At 45.8% G+C, this 23,368-nt stretch overlaps 1 protein-coding gene, 1 long non-coding RNA gene and 2 pseudogenes across 2 annotated transcripts; 1 reads left to right on the top strand and 3 right to left on the bottom strand.

Moving 5' to 3' along the window:
* Positions 1-1,075: 1,075 nt before the first annotated feature.
* Positions 1,076-2,379, bottom strand: LOC136663098 (uncharacterized). The gene is made up of 3 exons (XR_010795009.1): positions 2,303-2,379; positions 1,370-1,534; positions 1,076-1,222 (listed from the first exon to the last, which is right to left on the bottom strand). It is a non-coding gene; the product is annotated as an uncharacterized lncRNA (long non-coding RNA).
* LOC136663097 (transmembrane protein 182-like) lies at positions 1,289-20,676 on the top strand. Its single transcript, XM_066640039.1, has 5 exons — positions 1,289-1,542; positions 3,949-4,057; positions 6,977-7,075; positions 8,586-8,723; positions 18,535-20,676. The coding sequence occupies exons 1-5, from the start codon at positions 1,390-1,392 to the stop codon at positions 18,762-18,764; spliced, it is 729 nt and encodes a 242-aa protein (XP_066496136.1). The 5' UTR covers positions 1,289-1,389; the 3' UTR covers positions 18,765-20,676.
* LOC136663284 (5S ribosomal RNA) lies at positions 3,691-3,810 on the bottom strand (annotated as a pseudogene).
* Positions 10,290-10,409, bottom strand: LOC136663550 (5S ribosomal RNA; annotated as a pseudogene).
* Positions 20,677-23,368: the final 2,692 nt, after the last annotated feature.

The raw sequence follows: 23,368 nt of genomic DNA, 5'->3' as shown, positions 1-23,368 counted from the left end.
TTTATTAGCAAATGTCTGTATTGCATGACCACAATATTGAATTCTGCTTCCTCAGGTCCTCTCTAAGTAACAGAAATTTTGATTTCAACCATTGGCAATGTTAGGCTGAAGTGAGAGCACACCAGTGTCCTGCATGCCCCTTCATACAGGCAAGACAGGTCATATAACTATCCATTGACCATGCTATCCATGTTTATGGACCTTCATGTAAGAGCAAAAGGACAGGTTTCTGCCCCAAATGGCTTACAGTCCAAATATTGATCTGAGGGAGACAATAGGAGGGAAAGGGGAATGGCCAGGGTTACCATATGTGATAATTGCAAAAGAGGACAAGGCGTCCCAAAATGTAGGTAGCCAAGAAAAAATGTAGGACATGAAAAAATAAAAGCTGAAAACACTCCTATACTGATTTCATGTGGTTAATTTAAACACTGTACTCCTTATTATTAAATTTAAAACTATATTGCATATAATGTATATTTTATAAATAGCCAGGGTGGTGTAGTGGTTTGGGAGGTGGATTTAGACCTGGAAGACCCAGGTTCAAATCCCCCTTCAGTCATGAAGCTTCCTGGGTGACCTTGGGCCAGTTACTTTCTCTTAGTTTCACACACTTCACAGGGTTGTTGTGAGGACAAAAGGAGGGGAGCAGCTGTGTACACCACCCTGAGCTCTTTGGAGGAAGGGCGGTATAAAAATGTGAAATATCTAAGTTCTTTTCCAGGAGACAAGGCTAAAAAAGAGGACATCCCCTGGAAAAAGATGTCACCAGGGATTGGTGGCAGGATAAACAAGGGAAACGTATGCAATTTTTTCTGTTTTACGTAGTTAAACGTAGGGTGCAATCCTAAACAATTTTCCAGCATTGTTGTAAGGGCAATGCAGCTCCCAAGGTAAGGGAACAAACATTCCTTACCTTGAGAAGGCCTCCCTGAGTGCCACCGAACTGTAGAATGTAGCACTTTCCCTGTTGGCACAGCTGTGTCAATGCTGGAGAGTAGGTTAGGAGTTGGGCCTTAGTCATAGCAGGACCGAAATTATGCCCAATTGGCAAAAAAGAGATTCAAATGGATTTTATTTGCATAATATTGACAATGCACATGTTACAGCATGCATATGCTCCCTTAGCGTGGAATCAATGTGCAACAGATACATAGCTCTGCTTTCGTGCCTCAGCTGTTTGGCAGCCTGGAGTCATGTGCTTTCCATAGTCCTCGCCGCCCTGTGAAATGAACACCCCGTCATGAAATGATCCTGATTCATGTCTTAAAATAGAACCTCACTCTCTTCAGACTCCCCTCCCTTAATAACAGGGCCGTGCCCTTCTCGGTCACTTTCCTCAATTTTGGCATAACTTCCCCCCACCCACCTTTTCTTTGATTTTCCAACATGAAGATCAAAATTGTTGCTTTTATAGCTGGGATTCTTGGGATCTTGGGAGTTCTCCTCTTCCTTGTAGCTTTTGGGACAGATTACTGGCTCCTCGCAACGGAGGCGTGCGGAGGACTTGAACCTGCTAACAGGACCCATCGCCCTGAGGAGGTAACGAAAGCAAATAGAACCCTGTAGCTTTAAAATACCATGATCATAAGAAGGGATAAAAAAACCCTCTTTGAAACCAATATGTTAGGATGAAAACTTGGAGTTTGGAAGGTTTAAATTTAAATGAGTAATAATTGTGATTGCCCCCCTCGCGATCAGATTCAATTATTATTTTTTTTTAAAAGGGCTATAATTGGCAGCTGGCATGGATTTCATGCTAGCTTGAGAGAGTAGACAGAGGAATGAATGCGTGGGACTAGGGCTGGCCATAGGAACTCTGGGGCCCAGTTATTGTGGGACCCAGTTGGAAACATTTTTTGGCAGAGCCCCAGGTTCACAATCAAGGTCTACAGAATCTTAGAGATATAAACAAAATTTATTATAGACTTTATTAAAGTCTTTATAGACTTTATTATAGACTGTATGATTGAATGTGTGCTTAAAAAGTGCATGTGAGTTAATGGGCCAAACTCAGCATATTTTAATCTAAGATTGCATACAAGACAAGAGTAGTTACTGGGGAAAAAAAAATAGAGCACTGTTAGCACTGGGACTCACTTTTCAAAATGACACTCTATTGGGACTCTCCTAGGTTTATGAGATTTTAAAATATTATAAATAAATACAAATATATATTTATTTCTAGATCTTTTTGTTTCTATATTTAGGGAGTTGTTTACAGGCAACTAGCAGCTATCTTGCAAACTGCAGGAGCTGAGCTTGTTGCCTGGTGAATAGCAATGATCTGATTTTCGCTTACCCTCAGGGTTGAGGCAATTAGTAGTCGGATCTTTCCATCAGCCGTGTTTTCATTGGAGGCTCTGCTTGGCACTCCATGACCCAGCAAAAAATTAGGTTGTGACCCACCAGTGGGTGGGTATTGCTGTCTTAGTGATATGACAGCTCATTTGAATAGTTGAAAAGGAAATGCAGCACCCCCCCCAAAAAGGACTGCAGGGTTTAATAAGAGTAATGTGAGTAGTTTAATAGGAGTAATTTATTAGAAGTAAAAACATGTATTAAAAAATGCCACCCCTGGTTCATCTCACCCCACCCAGGTTGTCCTGTTCCAGGCCTCACAAATCCAGGGATTTCATAGAGACAGATGGGTGGGGATGAAGGGATGGGCAGGCAGAGAGGGGCAGCTTGGGGACCACTGGTCTGGTTGGAAACCTTCAGTCTCAAAAGACTATGGTACAGCACCTGGTATTCCCAGGCGGTCTCCCATCCAAGTACTAACCAGGCCTGACCCTGCTTAGCTTCCGAGATCATGATATAAGCCTACAGCACCCGGTATTCCCAGGCGGTCTCCCATCCAAGTACTAACCAGGCCTGACCTTGCTTAGCTTCCGAGATCATGATATAAGCCTACAGCACCCGGTATTCCCAGGCGGTCTCCCATCCAAGTACTAACCAGGCCTGACCTTGCTTAGCTTCCGAGATCATGATATAAGCCTACAGCACCCGGTATTCCCAGGCGGTCTCCCATCCAAGTACTAACCAGGCCTGACCTTGCTTAGCTTCCGAGATCATGATATAAGCCTACAGCACCCGGTATTCCCAGGCGGTCTCCCATCCAAGTACTAACCAGGCCTGACCTTGCTTAGCTTCCGAGATCATGATATAAGCCTACAGCACCCGGTATTCCCAGGCGGTCTCCCATCCAAGTACTAACCAGGCCTGGCCCTGCTTAGCTTCCGAGATCATGGTATAAGCCTACAGCACCCGGTATTCCCAGGCGGTCTCCCATCCAAGTACTAACCAGGCCTGGCCCTGCTTAGCTTCCGAGATCATGGTATAAGCCTACAGCACCCGGTATTCCCAGGCGGTCTCCCATCCAAGTACTAACCAGGCCTGGCCCTGCTTAGCTTCCGAGATCATGGTATAAGCCTACAGCACCCGGTATTCCCAGGCGGTCTCCCATCCAAGTACTAACCAGGCCTGACCCTGCTTAGCTTCCAAGATCATGGTATAAGCCTACAGCACCCGGTATTCCCAGGTGGTCTCCCATCCAAGTACTAACCAGGCCTGACCCTGCTTAGCTTCCAAGATCATGGTATAAGCTTACAGCACCCGGTATTCCCAGGTGGTCTCCCATCCAAGTACTAACCAGGCCTGACCCTGCTTAGCTTCCGAGATCATGGTATAAGCCTACAGCACCCGGTATTCCCATGCGGTCTCCCATCCAAGTACTAACCAGGCCTGACCCTGCTTAGCTTCCGAGATCAGACGAGATCAGGCATGTGCAGGGTAACACAGCAAGTAGTGCTTTCAATCAGACGGAGATATCAGGGTTGCAGAATCAATTTTTTTGCTCTGCCTACGAAAACCTAATTTGCTGAATGGAATGATAACAAAATGCAATGATTTCCACTGAAGCACTCCTGGATTTTTGTTGTTTTATAGGACAGGAGGAACCAAAATGTGACTCTCACCTTCCACCATGAAGGTTTCTTTTGGCGATGCTGGTTCTTTGGGGAGGATTACAAGGACACAATATGGAACTTCTGGTTTAGTGAGTGTTCATGGCTGCTTTCCTAGTTTCAGCTTCCAGTCATTGACAGACTTGGTTCCAGAAAGAAAGCAGAGTTTTTAGCTAAAGAATTCCAATGCTCAGTGTGACAAAATAATGCAATTGGCTGGAAAGTTTCCTTTTCCCATTGCATCCAGCCCGAAGGGAGCTGGCTCAACTCTGGGCAATTTTCTACGTGCTGCAGTTTCAGGGCTGGACCATGGCGGATCAAAGGCAGCGGCGTAGCTGGTCCTGCTGTCCTTTCCACACCCACCCCCTTCGACCCAGAAGTAATGGAGATGACATGATGAGATCACTGCAATTACTTCTAGAACACTCCGGGCAGGCCGCCAGCTTTGGAAGAAGAGGCCGGCCTGGTTCTAAGTGACCGCACCAAAAATGGCTGTGAAGGGGTCAGGTTCTGCTGACTACCCCCAACAGCCATTCTCAGCGCAATTGCGCACTGCTTGGAGCCAGGCCGGCCTCAAGCAAGTGGACTTACTCCAAGCGACCGTGTGGAGAATGGCTGCGAGGGGGTCAAGTGGGCGGCCTCCCGCCGAGTAGCTTGGCTGCGAGGAAGGGGTGGCAGAACTGTGGCAACTAGATCTAGATCGCTGTAGCGGGGGTGACATTGGCACCCCCCACTGAGTGCTGCCCAAGGTCACAGCATCCCTGTGATCCCCCTCTGCAAAGCAACTGATCAGAGGTCAAGTCTGGGAGGCAAACCGGGGCCCAGAACACCCCAGGAGGTATTGACTGGAGTCAATATAGGAGCAAGCCGGAGTCATGCAAAGAGTCACAGGAGAGGACACTCCAGAAGCGAGCACACCTTTTTGCTCAGGGAAGAATCTGGCTTTTGTTGAATGAGACTTTCTCCTTAGTAAGTGTGCATAAAACCCCAGCCCCAATCTAACAGTGGTCTTCTTAAATCGTGTATTACCAGTACTAGATACAATGCAGATAATTCCGGATTGCTGCATTTATATAATGGAGGCCACCCAAGCTTAATCATTATAACCCATTGCAGAATAGGATATTACCTTAAGTCAAATGATCAAATTAAACATCACTTGAAACCCAGTCCCCAAGCACAAGATATGCTCGATAACCAGCAGACCTTTTATTACTTTTGGTGTTCTGCATTAATGAGACCGATCACGGCAAATTCATTTTGCGGATGCAATAATTAATGCAGCAGAAATTTCATTAGTCATTTAGCGCCGGCGAATGTCCGTTTATTACATAAGAGCCCTCGTTCCATGGGAAACATTTTTAAGTAAAGTGGATAATCATTAATTAATTTGTTCAACAGTCATCCGATTGCCGTCAGTGGCACCGATAAGCCTCGGTGGCAAGACGATGGATGGGGCAACCTCTCCAGAAACGGTCCCTTAGTTCGTTGGTGGTTGCCGATGCAAAGACTACTGCGCTCAGGCATCCATCCATCCATCCATCCATTTGGCAGTTTTTAAAACCTGTCAACAGCATTGAGTCTTGGGGACCCCAAGGCGGTTTGCTGCAGAAAACAAAATAGTATATAAGTTCAGAACTGAAAACAGTCGGCAGGACCCTATAACAAAGCTACAAAATGCAACCTTCCGAATTTGGAAATAATGCACTTTGGTAACACTATTTGTGAAAATTCATTGAACCTGAGGCTGGCAGCGTTCAGGAACCTCCTGGGTCCTGGGGCCTGGTGATGTGGTGTTGCAGAAAGATTCATTGAACCTGAGGCTGGCAGCGTTCAGGAACCTCCTGGGTCCTGGGGCCTGGTGATGTGGTGTTGCAGAAAGATGGTTTCTTTCTCTATTTTTTTATTTACTTCACTATAGATTGATCTCAAACCAAGGGGGTTCCTGAGGTAGCTCACAACATGATTAAAAGTATAAAATATACAAATAATTAAAAAAAACACCCTTCAATCAACCTACTCGCATGAATCTGTCCATTTTCTCAGATCATTGGGGGAGATCCTCTCCCCTACACATGCTGCCCGTCACGGAAGCTCGGTGGCTGGGAGGGCCTTCTTTGTTGTGGCACCCACCTTATGGAACTCTTTACCCAGTTAGAATGGCTGGCCAAATCCTCTTGAGCCAAACCTGAAAATGAAAGCCCAAGGGTTTGTTGAAAACCGCCTCCAAGTAGAGGCGAAATCAGGGCTTCTGAGAGGAATTTTATCAGGGGGTACAAAGTTTCTTTTGGGCCCCTTTGAAAAGGGGGAGGGGTGAAACAGAGTAGGGGAGGGTGGTGATGGGTGAGCAGAATAGGAGCGGGAAAGGATGAAAGAGGGTGAGGGGAGGGTAGAGATAGCTGGAAAAGTCTTAGGAGCCCAGGTCTACCCACCTATATGGCATCAGTAGTGTCCCTAGCGTCCTGTATGGGCAAGAAGTCTGAGTAGACAGGAAAATGTTAGATCCCTGAAAATTTCTGGGCCCGCTCCTTTGGCTTCTGGGCCCCCCTTTAGACCCTGGGCCCGGGTACAAATTACCCCCTTTATCCCCCCTCTCTTCTTATTTAATGTAATGGGGCTCCATGGGAGGCACTCGGTGCCTTTCTCCTCATTTAAGGGGGTTCAACCTCTTAGAAAGAGGCTTGGAAACAGCCAGCAAAATTTGTAGGCTGTAGGAAAGGATCTGGGGGAAAAGATCTGGGGGAAACAAAAAGAAATTCCCCCTTCTCCCCATCTTTTCCAGGGGGCATCCCATGAGTTGCTTTTCAAACTTCAGATAGGCTTAGATTGGGAACCAAGTCATTCCTGATATTCCATTCCTTCTTCAGTGGAGCTCATCTCTAGAGATCTGTTCAGTTCCTCCATGCTTATCTTGCAATTGCAAGACTTGTGCTCTTGTACTGTCTTATTAAGACCTGACATTTTGCAGAGCCTGCAGATTACAGTCCAGCTGTCCATTTTTTTTTCCCCAGCAAGCCAAGCGCATCCAAAACACTGCATGCACGGATATTTGTTCCCTCCACCTATTGCGATTGGACCTCACCCACATCCTTCCTATGACGACACTGCAGGTACGTGTATGTTAGTAGGCTAAGATCTGTTTATCTAAGGCAGGGGTGTCCAAAGTTTTTGGCAGGAGGGCCACATCATCTCTCTGACACTGTGTCGGGGGCGAGGGGAAAAAAAAGAATTAATTTACATTTCAGATTTGAATAAATTTACATATGTTTACATAAATGAATATATTAAAGATGAATATATTATATGAATGAATGAAGGTCTTGCAATAGCTCAAGGCCTATAAAAGGCCTTGCACAAAGCAAGGCTGGCCTTTCCTTTGCTGCCACTACTGCATCACAGATGTGAAACAGCAACCAATGGAGGGAGCCCTCATCCCACAGCTCATGCGAGAGGTCAAACAGTCGCCCTCACGCTGAGAGCAGTTGCATCGGGCCAGTGTGGGCTCCAACAAATCACCAGAGGGCCAGAGAGTCACTGAAGACTGGGGGCTCCCTGAGGGCTGCATTGAGAGGCGTCAAGTGGCCCCAGGGCCAGGGTTTGGGCACCCCTGATCTAAGGGTCTCTTAAACATGGTTGATGTGCAGTGCTGGTGTAGAACAGACTTGTCCTCTGCTTACTATGCCCTTTACATTCAGGACAGTCTTGCAAACTATGGGCACAATCCTAACCAGGTCTACTCAGAAGTAAGTTCTATTTTGTTCAATGGGGCTTACTCTCAGGAAAGTGTGGTTAGGATTGCCGCCTTTGAGACTTAAACAAGGATGCAGAATTTAGGGGGGCTTGCAAAGATACATGGCAGCCTAGTGCCCAGTTTAGAGGAACTGAGAGAATGGAAACTGTGGAAAAATCCCAGTGCATGTACACAGTCTCATGTGTGCTCGTGCACATGAGCTATGCGCTCCTCCAGATCATGTGTTGGATAGGCCAAAAATGCCCTTGCAGCTGGGGAACCTGGCTTTGGCCACAACCCTGCACCTACTTTCCTGGCAGTAAGTCCTGTTGACCTTAGTGGGGCTCAGAGTAGACAAACCTAGAATCGTGCTGTCAATCTCCATCCTCCACCCTGGATAGCTAAGTAACAGTGCAAGCCTTGGCATATATACTCAGAAGTAAGCCTCACTGAAGTCATTGGGTCTGAGATCCCACTCCTATGTATGTCTACTCAGGATTAAGTCCCATTATAGTCAGTGGGGCTTGCTCCCAAGTCAGTGTGGATAGGATTGCAGCTTCACTCCTATGTACTTGCTTGTAAGAGCTAGCAACCTATATCACCCTCTGTCGGCCTCAGTTCCCCATCTGAAAAATGGGTACAAAAATGGTTCTTAACATGTTGGTATCTCCATGGGCATGAGATGGCACAACCAGACGTCTTTTCCATGTTATCTACTCTGCATGTCCGATAGAACCAATACGAATGGTTTCTAAGCCTGGGGTTTGTTTCCTTTTTTCTTTTTTCCTGTTATTTTTTTCCATGTTGTTTTCAATGAAGCACCATGAATTGGTGTCTCCTGACCCAGTTATGTGGGTTCCCTCAACTTCTCCCTCTTGTCCATTGCGCAGTGTACCGGGGCTTTTGGACGGCGTTCATTGTGCTGGCTGTCACTGTCAGTCTCGTAGGAGGATTTTTGTTGGTGTGTGGTGTCCCTTTTGTCAACGCACAGTTCTATAAAGTTGGAGGCGGATTCCTCATCGGAGCTGGTAAGCTGCCAATTCTCGATAATTGGATAGACGGGTGCCTGGAATGTAGAGGCAAAGACCTTCTTTGAGAATGGAGCATGCATGTCTCTGTGTGTGTGTGTCAGTGTGAGGGGGAGAAAATGAATGAACGCATGCAAGAGACTCCAAATAATGAATTGCACAGTGTTTCATAACAAAAGAAAGATGTACATTCTGGCAAATGGTAAGGCTGCCATCCTATACAGCAGCTGTTTTCAACCACTGTGCTGTGGCACATTGGTGTGCCGCAAATGGTCTCCAGGTGTGCTGCAGGAGTTTGGGGGAGGGTCATTTATTAGTAGGGCCAATGGGGGTGTGAGCCCCCCACCAGCAGCATGGTGGGCCTTGTCAATCGTCAAAAAACTGGTGGTGTGCCTTGACAATTTCAGCACCTTGTCAGCATGCCATGAGATGAAAAAGGTTGAAAATCACTGCTATACAGGGTTACCAGGGAGTACGGATTTACCTCTAAGTAATGCTGCATAGAATTGTGCCATCAGGTTGCAATCCAATGCACCTTTTCCTGGAAGTAAATTCCATTGAACCCAATCGGTCTTACTTCTTAGTAGACATTTATTTTATTTTTTTAAATTCATTTTGTCACATTTTTATTCTACCCTTCCTCCAAGGAGCTTGGGGGTGGTATACATGGTTACTTCTCTCCTTTTGTCCTCACAACAATCCTGCGAGGTAGGTTAGGCTGGCACAGACCCAAGAAACCCCACTGAGTAGGCTGGAGCATTACATGGGGTATGGGGAAAAATATTCCCTTATCTCATGGAGTCCTCCAGCCTGTTCCTAACCTGCACTGGAAACAGCGTAGGCCACTCAGTCCAGCTGCGTTGGAATTTAGCTGTGAAACTCTTTGCATGCTCAAAAACACATCATTATTATTAATCCCCTTTGGAGCCAGGTGTTTGCCTCCATTTGCTCCCCCTGCCCAGAATGGATCTAAATGGGAGGGACTGCTTGCATGCCCTGGTGAGGCTCCCTGCAAAACTTAGTGCTTTGCACCCCCTCTAGCTACACCACTGGGTGGCAGACAGACTAGCAGGCAGGCAGGCAGTAGACAGACAAGTGATGCAGTATGTCTCAGCCACCTAGACCAGTAGTGAGCTGATATTCACTGCGTACACACTGGGAGAGTTTGAATTCTCTTTTGCCTGTGCAACTGTGTTGTGGTTGATCTGGTGTCATTATGCCAAAAGATGTGTTTAAAACATCTGGATATCTTCTGATGTGTGTGGGGAACTGACACTTAAAGCTCAATGGTGAAATATCACTTGACTCATTAAAAAAATGTTATGAGCTGTATTTTGGCTGTACAGCAGGTGATCAAGATAAGATGGGTTAAACTGACCAAAACTTGAACATAAGAGGATTCCTGTTGGACCAGGCCAAGGCCCATCTAGTCCAACTTCCTGTATCTCACACAGCCCACTAGATGCCTCAGAGGGCCCACAAGACCACAAGTTACTTGCATCTCCTCACTACTACTCTCCTGCACCTAATGGTTGGCAAACTTCAGTCTCGAAAGACTATGGTATCAGCCTACAGCACCCGGTATTCCCAGGTGGTCTCCCATCCAAGTACAAACCAGGCCTGACCCTGCTTAGCTTCTAAGATCAGACGAGATCAGACATGTGCAGGGTAACAGTTGCTGCTGGCATTTTATTTATTTATCCTCGCACCTCCCAATTTAGGTACTAGCATGTGGCTTGGGTTTAACTTGGACCACTTTATTAAACACAAATGGCCAATTTTTAAAGCATGAAACCTGAACACACTGTCCCTCCATCACCACGATGAGCGACCAGCTAATCTCAGACTGTACGTACCCATCATGGCTTGTAACCGGTGATGGCCTTCTCCAGAAATCTGTCCAATCCCCTTTTACAAGACATCTAGGCCAGACGCTGCCCCCACATCCTGCGGAACTCCTTGCCAAGTGAGCAAAATGGGTCAAGTGAAGAGATGAGGTTTTCAAGCAGGAGAATGAGCCTCGCAGCCTGGCAGGGTCTCCAGTTTAAAGAGATGAAAGCTGCCAAGCCCCCATGCTGATTTCATCATTGCCAGCAGAGAGCTTCCTTTTCAATTATAGTCCTGGTTTCAGTGGGAGAAGATTTTATCATCTCATTAGGTCCTTTCTTTCTAAGAACCGCTGGCAATTATTCAGTGTATTTTCCGAGTGCGAGTCTGGGAACTTGCCAGCTATCTTAACAAATCATGCTGGGTGGTATTCTTGAGAGTCCTTTTCAGGATCTTTCTTGATTCAGCCTGAAAAGATTAGGCAGATAGAGAACCTAGAAGCTGTTTGATATGCATTGCGAGGTTCATTGGGAAGATTCTCCTCCTTACCAAGAAACCAGCTGTGCTTGCTGGCCTGCCTTCCCAGCAAATAAAGCAGAAGGACAGGATAACTGTGTAACCACCATGTTTGACATGTAGCAGTTTGCTCGAGAGGACTTTTTCATCTTCAGGAAGAAACGCACTCATTACAGGCTAATTTTCACATGCCAAGGGGCTAGATCTGCCCCAGGGCGCCTTTTTCCATTCATTTTAATTTGTCAATCTTTGTCATTGTCTCCTCCTCCACTCCCAACCCAGCCATTTCTTCCTGTGCTCTTTGCACTGATAATATAGATACATGCAAAAATCAGGACAGTAGTGATGAGGGAAGAGGACATAGACACCATGTGGCGAGGAACACGTGTGCTGATTCATGAAGCCAGCTGGAAAATAGGAAGTGCATTTGGTTGGGGATGAATGAATGCTAAAATGCAATGAGTAGGACCCAAGTGGAGCACAAGGGGTTCACAATCCATTTCAGCATGCGACTCTGCCTGACCCTGCTTCGTTCCCTAGATTTTGATTCCTGAAATCAGCTGCAGCTAGGATAGAGGGGACAGGGAGAGTGAGTAGGGGGGAATTTGATGACATAAACTTTCTGGTTTAAGTCTTGAGCTCAGACATTTTCTAGCCCAAAAATATCTGGGACATTGATAGGGCTTCTTGAACCTCTGATGGACCTCCTCCCATACTTGATCATACAGAATAAATTACAATTATCATACGCACAGCCTAAGGGCATCCCTAGGGTTGGTGTCACCCCCATTCACTTTTAGAAATAAAGTGAATGGGGGGGGTGAACCTATTTTAATATGTAACATTACAGGTCACCAACAAATCAGTAACCCCCCCAAAAGCCAGTGACCAGCTTGATGACACCCACACAACTGAGTAGGAGTTCTAGTATTAGATCTGATACAGTGGTGTACCTGAGAGGGGCAAGGGGGACAAATGCCCCAGGCGCCAGGCCTTCTGAGGGGCCTTCTGGGCCTCTGGAAAGGAGGAATGGAGTGGCAGCCTGTGGGGAGAGCAGAACCCTGGCGGTAGAGCAGCAGCCTATGGTCTTGGTCTCAAGCACTACCACGGCCAGGATCGCCACTGCTTTGATACATGGAAATAAGGGCTAACTCACACTAACTCCTTATTGGTTCCATGCTGTAATAATGTCTCATTGGCACTCAGAACAATCAGTCTCATTAGTCAGTTTTGAATGGAAAAAATCCACTTTTTGTTACATAAGGCAGTTGTGTTTTCCTTTTCTGGTTAATAGGCTATATCGTTTGATAGAATACAGTTATTTCAATGCAATTTACCTCGTTGCATTCTGCATTAACTTATGCATTAAGTGATACACGACATGGTCGTGTTATTTAAAATTCAAAGATTTTGACCATTTTGGCCAGTAGTGGTGAACCCTCCCAAGTGCAGATGGCTATGCTATGCTCCCCAAGCTATGCCCCCCAAGCATATGCTATGCTCCCCAAGCTATGTTACTGCTAAGGGAGGTAGAAAAGTGCCCAACAGCTTCTCCACTGTATGTATTATTGCTGTCCCTTCGAACTGTCAGTGGGAAAGATGCCAGAATTCCCAGGGGGCAGAGCTCTCACACAGTGAGTGTACCTATTAATCAGGCTCTCAAAGATTCCTTCCAGCCTTGAAGGCAAGTTCCACAAAGCCATTTCGCTCAACAATTTGAGTCAACACGCAACAAAGTTGTCTTGTTTCCAGGTTTTTCTATATTTCCCCAGGAGTTCCATCTTGTAGCAGCTACTACGCTGTAGTACATATTCTGCAGAGCCTGGGAAGATCTCCACATCTCATTATTTTTTATTAGCATCTTGAAGTTGCACTAGGTAGGAAGGTGAGAAAAAGAGGGGACAGTGAGTTCACTTTTCTTGTAATTAGCAAATTATAGACAAGCACTGTGACTTCTAAGAAGAGTCTGGAGATCACCCACTTGCCTCTACACTTCATTAATGAGGTTTCATGAGGCTATGAAGCGAGGAAGGGAGATGCATAGTTTATCGTGGCATGGTTCACTTCTCCTACAACGAGCCCCTCCCCAGAAGATACCATGACCTAAATCAGCATTGAGACGGAGGGCTCATGGTTAATCTCTGGTCTCAATGAACAGAAGTGGAGGAGATCTGAAGAAAGATGGGGGGAAAGGGTCTGTTTTTTTGTGCGGCAAAGCAAATTTCAACGATCAGAGCTAGGTTAATGAGAAGTGTCCCCCAGGGGCAGTGCTACAAATTAAACCATAAGCTAAGCCAGCCTGTCACTCCAGGAGTCACCTTCTGGTTTAGATTTCAGTAGGAGCTGATGCCTCCAAAAAATGGAGGTTGCTACTAGTCCTCTATACGCCGATCACAGGGCGCAAGCCAGTAAGATTATGTGCAACCAACCTCCAGCAATGTTCAGTGCAGGGGCAGCAGGTAAGAAAGAACTGGCCCAGGCCCATAGCCAGGATTCTAGATGTGTGTGTGTGTGTGTGTGTGTGTGTGGGGAGGTTGGGGGCGACTATTTTTTCAAGGGGAGGCAATGATGTCAGGTATCAATACTGGTGGGCAAAATGAAAGGATAAGTCTGGAGAAACAGCAAATACCCGTAACTCCCCCAAATTTCATGAAGAGAAAATAATTTGGTTTTTTTTTTTGAAAGATGCATTCATTAGCTGTAAAGCCATGTAACTATAATTTGCATAGAATAAATGCATCTCTGCATACAATGGAAAATGTATTGACTACTTAGAAATAACATGCAACATATCCTTTCATTTACACAGTGCAATACACAAGCCTGCAACCCTACAAAAGTAAAACATATCACTGTGATGCAGGTAGTATTTACTTGTATTGAAAGTGCCTATTTAACACCTATCTAGCACCTATCTAGCATCTATCTAACACCTATATAGCATCTATCTAGCATCTATCTAACACCTATATAGTACCTATCTAACACCTATATAATGCCTATCTAGTTCTTATGCAACACCTATCTAGTACCTACATAATGCCTATATAGCACCTATCTAACACCTATACAGCGCCTATCGTGCCTATTTAATACCTATATAGCACCTATCTAGCATCTATCTAACACCTATATAGCACCTATCTAACACCTATATAATGCCTATCTAGTTCTTATGCAACACCTATCTAGTACCTATATAGCACCTATCTAGCGCCTATCTAGTGCCTATTTAACACCTATATAGCACCTATCTAACACCCATATAATACCTATCTAGTTCTGATGCAACACCTATCTAGCACCTATATAACGCAAATCCAGCACCTATCTAGTACCTATTTAACACCTATATAGCACCTATCTAGCATCTAACACCTATATACCACCTTTCTAACACCTATATAGTGCCTATCTAATGCCTATTTAACACCTATATAGTGCCTATCTAGCATCTATCTAAAACTGATATAACACCTTACACCTATATAATGCCTATCTAGTTCTTATGCAGCACCTATTTAGCACCTATATAGCGCCTATATAGCACCTATATAATGCTTATCTAGCACCTATATAGCGTCTATAAAGCACCTAACACCTATATAGTGCCTAACACCTACATAGCGCCTATCTAGTACCTATATAATGCCTAGTTCTTATGCAAAACCTATCTAGCACCTATATAGTGCCTATCTAACACCTATATAACGCCTATCTAGCACCTATCTAGTGCATATCTAGCACCCATCTAACACCTATATAATGCCTATCTAGTTCATATGCAACATCTATCTAGTACGACCTATATAACGCCTATATAGCACCTAACACCTATATAGCGCCTATCTAGCACCTAACACCTATATAGCACCTATCACCTATATAATGCTTATCTAGTTCTTATTCCACACCTATCTATCACCTATATAGCACCTATCTAATGCCTATCTAGCAACTATATATCTAACACCTATATAGCACCTATCTAGTGCCTATTTAATACCTATATAGTGCCTATATAGCACCTATATAACACCTATATAGCGCTTATATAACACCTATTTAACACCTTTATAGCACCTGTCCAGCACTTAATACCTACCTAGTGCCTATTTGACACCTATCTAGTGCCTATCTAGCGCCTACCTAGCTCCTATATAATGCCTATCTGACACCTATATAGCTCCTGTCTAGCACCTATCACCTATATAACGCCTATCTAGCGCCTATATATTTGTCGATGCCACATTGCTGATGCATTGATACATATTAAAATAAAATTTATTTACTTTACATAAAAGCAAGAGGAAAGATATGCTAATCACATACAGTAACGCCACAGGAACACTAGTTTTTTTTACAATATTAATTACTTTTAAAAAGCAAAGTACAGAAGATCTGAATTTATTGACTCTACCTGGTTGAGCTGAATCCTCCCAGCTTTCTGAGAGTTGAACCTCCTTAGAACCAGCGGTGGATCCAGTGTCTGTATTTGAGAGGGGGCCATGAGCACTACCTTCAGAGCGGAGCTCAACCAGGCAGGTAGACCTGGGCTCTAGACTTGGATAGCTGGGTAGACCTGAGCTCCTGTTTGAGCTTATCACCTCGGTGGCCATTTGCTGGGTGGATAGACCTGGTCTGGACTTGGAGCCCAGGTTTACCTGCTGTGTAGACCTGGTCTCCTGCTTGAGCTTATCGCTTCTGTGGACATTTGCTGGGCAGGTAGCCTTGGGTCTGGGCTCCCACCTCGACTTGGAGCCCAGGTCTACCTGCTTGGGTAGACCTGGGCTCCTGATTGAGCTTATAGCCTACTTAAGAACATAAGAATTGCCCTGCTAAATCAGGCCAAAGACCCATCTAGTCCAGCTTCCTGTATCTTACAGTGGCCCACAAAATGCTTCAGGGAGCACAAAAGACAGCAAGACACAACCTGCATCCTGATGTCCTCTCCTGCATCTGGCATTGAGGTAGCCTACTTTTAAAATCAGGAGCTTGCACATACCTATTATGACTTGTAACCTGTGATGGACTTTCCTCCAGAAATTTGTCCAATGACCTCTTAAAGGCATCTAAGCAAGTTGCCATCACTACTTCCTGTGGCAAGGAGTTCCACAGACTAATTACACGCTGGGTAAAGAAATATTTTCTTTTGTCCGTCCTAACTCTCCCAACACTCAATTTTGGTGGCTGTCCCCTGGTTCTGGTGTTATATGAAAGAGAAAAGAACATCTCTCCAGCATAATTTTATATGTCTCAATCATGTCCCCCCCCCCCCCAAGCCTCTGTGGCTATTTGCTGGGTGGGTAGACCTGGGCTCCCACCCGAACTTGGAGTCCTGGTCTACCTATCTGGGTAGACCTGGGCTCCTGATTGAGCTTAAAGCCTCTGTGGCTGTTTGCTGGGTGGGTAGACCTGGGCTCCCATTCCAGCCAATCTCCTTGACACCTGCCCAGTGGGTGTTCCCCCGACACCTGATTTTGCTCTCCATCCTGGTGGGCGCCCTTCCCTGCTGGCAGGACAGTTGGGGGGGGTATGCACCCATGGCCTCCCCCGGATCCTCCCCTGCTTAGAACCTTTCCCACACTTAAGTTCTTGGTTCTCTTTAGCTCAAATGCTTTCCATGTTTTCTCCCACCAGAAAAAGGGTCTCCCCAGCCCCCAAGCAGCAGCCATTAATTTTAAAAGTATATCTGAAAGGCAAGAACCTGCTCCCATGATTTCTCCAAACAGAAACATTTCTCCCTGCCCCCCCACAGCAGTACCATTATAGTAATTAGCATGTTCCACAGTAGAAGAAATAGTACCCTTCCTTCCCCCAGCCAGTACAAGTAGAAATCTCTCCCAACCTTCTTGGAGCTGCTCTTGACCAGCCCTGCTCTCCATGTGCTCTGGATGGGGGCAGGGTGACCAGAGGTCATAACTTCCAAGGAGCCCCCCCAGGACCCTGTTTTACTCACTCTACACACATGCACTCTCCCTCTCCTCCCCAATCCCTGCCAGAAGCACTGAGCCGCCTTCCTTCCTATGCACAAAAAATGTTGCAAAAAGGGCTTCAAATCACCCCCAATTGACACCAGATTAGATAGAGGACAGGTTTGGAAAAAATGTTGGGGGGGGCAAACTGCTGACTCGGGGGGGCAAAGCCCCTCCCCCGGGCCCCCCAGCTACGGCCCTGGACCGGCCCACCAGAGTTCTCCAAAAAGCATCACCGCTGAAGCTGTGACTGCATAAACACTCTCAACCCACCTGCTCCAGCCACTGTTAGAGTGCACGGGTTGTGAGTGTTTGCGTGATCACAGCTCTGGTGGTGACACTTTTTGGAGAACTCAGGTGTGGCGGTCCTGCCTCACCTGCTACCCCTGTACCACACATCACTGGTAACCTCCCAGTTTTAGAAGTAGCCCATCTCTGAATGCTGGATGCAAGGGAGTGGCACCAGGATAAAGGCCTTGTGTTGTCTTGCCTACTCTGTGACGCATCCAGTGGGCCGCTGTGAGATACAAGAAGCTGGACTAGATGGGCCTTTGGCCTGATCCAGTGGGGCTGTTCTTATGTTCTTAACTACAATTCCCAGGAAGCCTTGCATGTCTCTTGTTACCTGGTGTGCTCCCTGGGGCATTTGGTGGGCCACTGTGAGATACAGGACACTGGACTAGATGGGCCTTTGGCCTGATCCAGCAAGGCTCTTCTGATGTTCTTATAGCCTGTGTCACTCCCAGTGCACATTCCTTGGACGAGGCCCACACAATGAAATAATAATAAAATTGGAATAAAAACACATTACACCACTGTCTGCTCTTTTGCCTTGGAAAAAACCAAAACCAGTGAAAAACAAAAACGTTTACGAACACCTCTATCCCTGGTACTACTGCTTGTTCTGCGATACAGGGACATCTGCAAGAGGGATCTGAAGGCCTTAGGAGTGGACCTCAACAGGTGGGAAACCCTGGCCTCTGAGCGGCCCGCTTGGAAGCAGGCTGTGCAGCATGGCCTTTCCCAGTTTGAAGAGACACTTGGCCAACAGTCTGAGGCAGAGAGGCAAAGAAGGAAGGCCCATAGCCAGGGAGACAGACCAGGGACAGACTGCACTTGCTCCCGGTGTGGAAGGGATTGTCACTCCCGAATCGGCCTTTTCAGCCACACTAGACGCTGTTCCAGAACCACCTTTCAAAGCGCGATACCAGAGTCTTTCGAGACTGAAGGTTGCCAACTGCTTGTTCTCCAATGCTGGAGTTATTGAAAAGGAAAGGAGAATTTTTTTTTTCTTAAATTTTGCTGAACATTTTGAAAACAGCCACCTTATTGGTTTTTAGCAGCCTCATGCAGGAGATGGGATCACATGAACAAAACAATCAGAGCACACCAAAATCAATTACAAGCAATTGTTGATGTCGGTTTCGTTGGGGAGATGAACTTTTGCAGCAAGGCTGTCTGTGTGACATAATGTCTGTCTCTTACACGCACAGGAGGTCTGTTTGCCCTGCTCGTATTCCTCTTTGTGATGTGGAAGGAATTTGCTGCGGATCTTCCAAGATACATACTTTTAGAAAGAATTTACACCTGCGTGGATGAACCCCCGGTAAACGTTTATTACGGCTGGTCGTTTATCTTTGCTGTGGCCGGTGCCCCCTTAGTCCTCCTATCTGGGCTCCTGTTTTACCTTGTTGGTCATAGCTTGCTGAAGGAACTGGAGTAAAACCACCGATGAGTAGACTGGTGCTGTCTGGGAATGAGAACAAAAATCACAGTAAGATGAACAGTATTTTTAGAAATATTGGTGTGATTAAGTTGCTTGATGGAAGATGTCCTAGAGAATAATGCTGGGGAATTAACCTTTATGGGAATGGCAATTCTTTTTATTAAAGTGTATGTGTTGCTTTTCAACAAAAAGATGTTCAGCGTGCGAACTTGGAGACATAAATGCAGATATGATTCTCTGTCCCAGAGCGCTCAGAGCCTAAGAAGAGATACAAATGAGACTCTGGAAAACCACAACTGGAAGCATAACAAAAACACTGTGCTGGGGACGTAAGAATTTCAGGTGCTTTCTCCCTCCTAATTTTACGAGAGCTACCACTTAAAAAATGTACCTCTGAGCCCAGGGAAAAAATTGCATTAACTACACAGTCAAAACAGGTCATTGTGCTTAACAAACAACACTAGCCCAGGAATATACTTAGGGTGTGGCACAACAGGGTGTTTTTCCTTGACGCCACTTAAGGGGAACTGCCAGGTGTGGACTTAGGGCCCAATCCAATCCAACTTTTCAGCTCCGGTGTAGCCACAATTATTATTATTATTATTATTATTATTATTATTATTATTATTATTATTATTATTATTAACAGTATTTATATACCGCTTTTCAACTAAAAGTTCACAAAGCAGCTTACAGAGAAAAATCAAATAACTAAATGGCTCCCTGTCCCAAAAGGGTTCACAGTCTAAAAAGATGCCAAAAAATACCAGCAGACAGCCACTAGAACAGACACTGCTGGGGTGAGGTGGGCCAATTACTCTCCCCCTGCTAAAAAAAGGAGCACCCACTTGAAAAAGTGCCTCTTACCCAATTAGCAGGTAAGCCCTTTGGTAAGAGGGTAAGCCAATTACCCAGTGCAGCCCTTTGGTAAGAGAACACACGTTCCCATACCTTGAGAAGGCCCCAGTGACTGCCCCTCCGCCACAGGATGCTGGCACAACTGCATCTGCACTGGAAAATTGGATAGGATCGGGCCCTTACCAAGCCAGCAAGCAGGAATGGTGCCATGGCTCTCCATCCAGGTGTGAATGTTTGTTGCTGGAAGTTGGGGCCACCTGCCTTTCCGCAGGCCCATTTGGCTCCGAAATGGAGCCCTTCTGGGGGGGGCGGGGGTGTAGCACACATGCACGGGAAGCACACATGCACATGAAGACGCAGGAGGGTCATGTCACCACGTCACAGCCTTGGTCCGCTCTGGGTGCCATTAGGCCCTGGGACATGACTGCACAAGCCTAGTTAAGATGCGTACCCAGGCCAACTCTCTTGCTTTCGTAGTGAAAGGAAAAGCGTCGTATCCTTCTCCATCGGAGTCATACTGTGATGTGTGAAATTGATGTTCTAACAGTAGTTAGGGGGAAGAACCATAGCTCAGTGGCAGCAAGGCTGGGAGGAGAGGAACTAATATGCTCACACAACATCAGTGCATACATCACAGAAACTCAATGTAGTTGTTAAAAATTTCATCTGAACCAGCTCATGGTGTGCAAAATGGGGAGGGGCACATCTCTTTTCCACCAGGCTCTTGGAAACAGCCAAAGAAGACTTTTCACTCGTGCTGTCATGAAACAGCAAAAGAATAAATTAAGATGTTCCAAACTAAGGTTGATCATATTTAGCCCTCCATTTAAATTGGGATTGGGCGGGGAAAGGTTGCCATTCACTTCCCCGATTGCAACTGAGCCTGCCTGAAAAGCTGGTTGTGTCATCAATATTTATATTAAACATCATTATAAATATTCAGCTTTATGTCCCGATTGAGCTTGTTTCTTGTTAAATGCAATCAAGTCTGGCTGGGATGATGTATACTATTAACTCTATTTGCAAATGCTAATTAAAGATCTTATTTTTTAAGTTTCTGGAGCTGACATGAAAAGGGTGAGTGTTAACATGTCTTTTAAATATTTAACACAGAATGCGTTGCTGGCGAGAAGGTGATGAAGATGAGGGCACGCAACCCATTGGCTTTTGAAACAGATCTTCAGCCCAATCCCATTTGATCCTTGTGCCACCCCAATGCTCGCCTTATAATTCTGGCCTTGTGCCGCCCGAATACTTATTCTGATGGCATAAGGCCGTTTACGGCTGTCAGAAAATGTGGCAAGCCATTCGGCACGGCCTGGTCACCAGCATGAGCGGCCAACAGTAGAGTCTGCATGCCAGCAGATTGCATGTGCGTGTATGGCCTCTCTGGGCCTCAGAACAACCCCAGAGGCCGTGGAAAGGAACTTCTGGTTTTCACAAAAAAAAGTAAGTGCCTTTCCAACACCTCTGGGGGGCCTTCTGAAGGCCAGAGAGGCTGTGCATAGTCCCACTGGGTCTCAGAAACCTCCTGGATGCAATCAGAAGGTGCTTCTGGTCACATCTGAGAACTAAGTGAGGGCTTCCAACAAGGGTCCAGCACCCATGCCAAGTCATAAGAACATAAGAACATAAGAACAGCCCCACTGGATCAGGCCAAGGGCCCATCTAGTCCAGCTTCCTGTATCTCACAGCGGCCCACCAAATGCCCAGGGAGCACACCAGATAACAAGAGACCTGCAAGGCTTCCTGGGAATTGTAGTTAAGAACATAAGAACAGCCCCACTGGATCAGGCCAAGGGCCCATCTAGTCCAGCTTCCTGTATCTCACAGCGGCCCACCAAATGCCCCAGGGAGCACACTAGATAACAAGAGACCTCATCCTGGTGCCCTCCCCTGCATCTGGCATTCTGACATAGCCCATTTCTAAAATCAGGAGGTTGCACATACACATCATGGCTTGTAACCCGTAATGGATTTTTCCTCCAGAAACTTGTCCGATCCCCTTTTAAAGGCATCCAGGCCAGTCGCCATCACCACATCCTGTGGCAAGGAGTTCCACAGACCAACCACACGCTGAGTAAAGAAATATTTTCTTTTGTCTGTTCTAACTCTCCCAACACTCAATTTTAGCGAATGTCCCCTGGTTCAAATGTCCCCTGAGTCAAATTGGCAAGTGCCAAACCTGCAGATAGAGAGGCCCCACCTGTATTTCAAAAGATTTCTGTCCTGCCTTTTTTCTGCAATTCAAGGTGGCTCATAGGAAGAATTCAAAATGACAATCAAAACAAAACAAATGTCAGAAGGACCGAAACAGCGGAACTTAACACAAAAATCTAAAAACACAAAAAGCCTATCAAAAAGCAAACAGAGAAATTAAAAAATCACTGCAATTAAAAATGGTCAACAATAATTGAGAAACCCGGATGGAATATATGGCCTTCTCCAAAAAAAGCAGGAGCAAGAAAGATCTTCCATGTGAAGGAATTTCACAGAGGAGACCTTCTGTTGGCATCCTTCAGTCTCGGAAGTCTATGGTGTCACGCTCTGAATGGTGGTTCTGGAACAGAGTTTCCTCTCCAGTGGGCAAAGCCTGGGTAAAGTAGATATGGAGGATAGATTGTTTCCCATGCAGCAAATCCCCCCTCTCCACGTCGCTGAAATGGTCCAATGGAAAGGCAGAGGCCAATACGGTTGGTTCCAGCGGCGTCGCAGGAGTTGCCAGAACGTGACTGTGTTCAGCCATGAACTGCCTCAGGGACTCCGGCTCCAGATTTTGCCTCGAGGTTGACTCCTGAAGCCTTTTCCATAACTGGATGTAGCCACAAGGCAGTGGAGGTTTGGGATCAAAGTTTTCCTTCTCTCAGATGAGCTGCCTTCCCAGGCTGATGAGTCCCATCTACCCGGTGGCTGTTTAGTCGCCTCTTATGACAAGTACAGCCAAACTGAGGGCCTATTCTTATCCCCAGCCCCCAGGGGAAACAGTGTTGACCACCATGGTAAAAAACCCTCTTGTGCTTCCCTACAAGATGGTCCTCAGACAGGGGTAGGAGGGCTTCCCCAGAAGGTTGTAAGTATTGGGTAGACTCATACAGAGGAAGATTGTTTTTCAGGTATCTTTGTCCCAAGCCATTTAGGGACTTAAAGTCACTGGTAACCATTGAAACCAGACCAACAAAGTTTTAACATGATTCTGTTAGTACTGATTATATTTTCAATACACCAGTATTTTTTAGTGTTTTTTTTCAAATTTGAAATGTCTTTCAGTAATAACGTTTTAGAGTTACGTTGGTACCACCTTAGGCCCTTGTGCGATAATTTCCGTTTATAAATTCTTTCTTTGGTTAACGTTTGCCATGTAATAATCTATTTGATGTCAAGACGGACACTTATGGGTCATGCAGAATGAAAGATGACAGTCTAGGAGCAGGGGAAGATTGCGTCGATCCTATAAAGCAGGGGTCTCTAAACTTTTTGGCCGAAGGGCCACATCAAATATCTGGCAAATGTGTCGAGGGCCGGGGAAAAAAATTAAATATAAAATTTAAATAAATACATTAGGGATGGAACTTGAATGAATGAATGAATGAATGAATGGGCTCAAATGTCCAGGATTTCTCCAAGCAGCAACACAGCCCATGAAATAAAGCACACACTTAAATGGACTTCCATTCCCCAACCCCACAAGCACAAGTCCGGCTGTGTTTGGTCAACTAGACCAGAGGCTCCCAGGGGATTAGAGG

The sequence above is a fragment of the Tiliqua scincoides genome, chromosome 12, assembly GCF_035046505.1.
Source record: "Tiliqua scincoides isolate rTilSci1 chromosome 12, rTilSci1.hap2, whole genome shotgun sequence".
Taxonomy (NCBI): domain Eukaryota; kingdom Metazoa; phylum Chordata; class Lepidosauria; order Squamata; family Scincidae; genus Tiliqua; species Tiliqua scincoides.
This window is presented reverse-complemented; position numbering and strand designations above follow the sequence as displayed.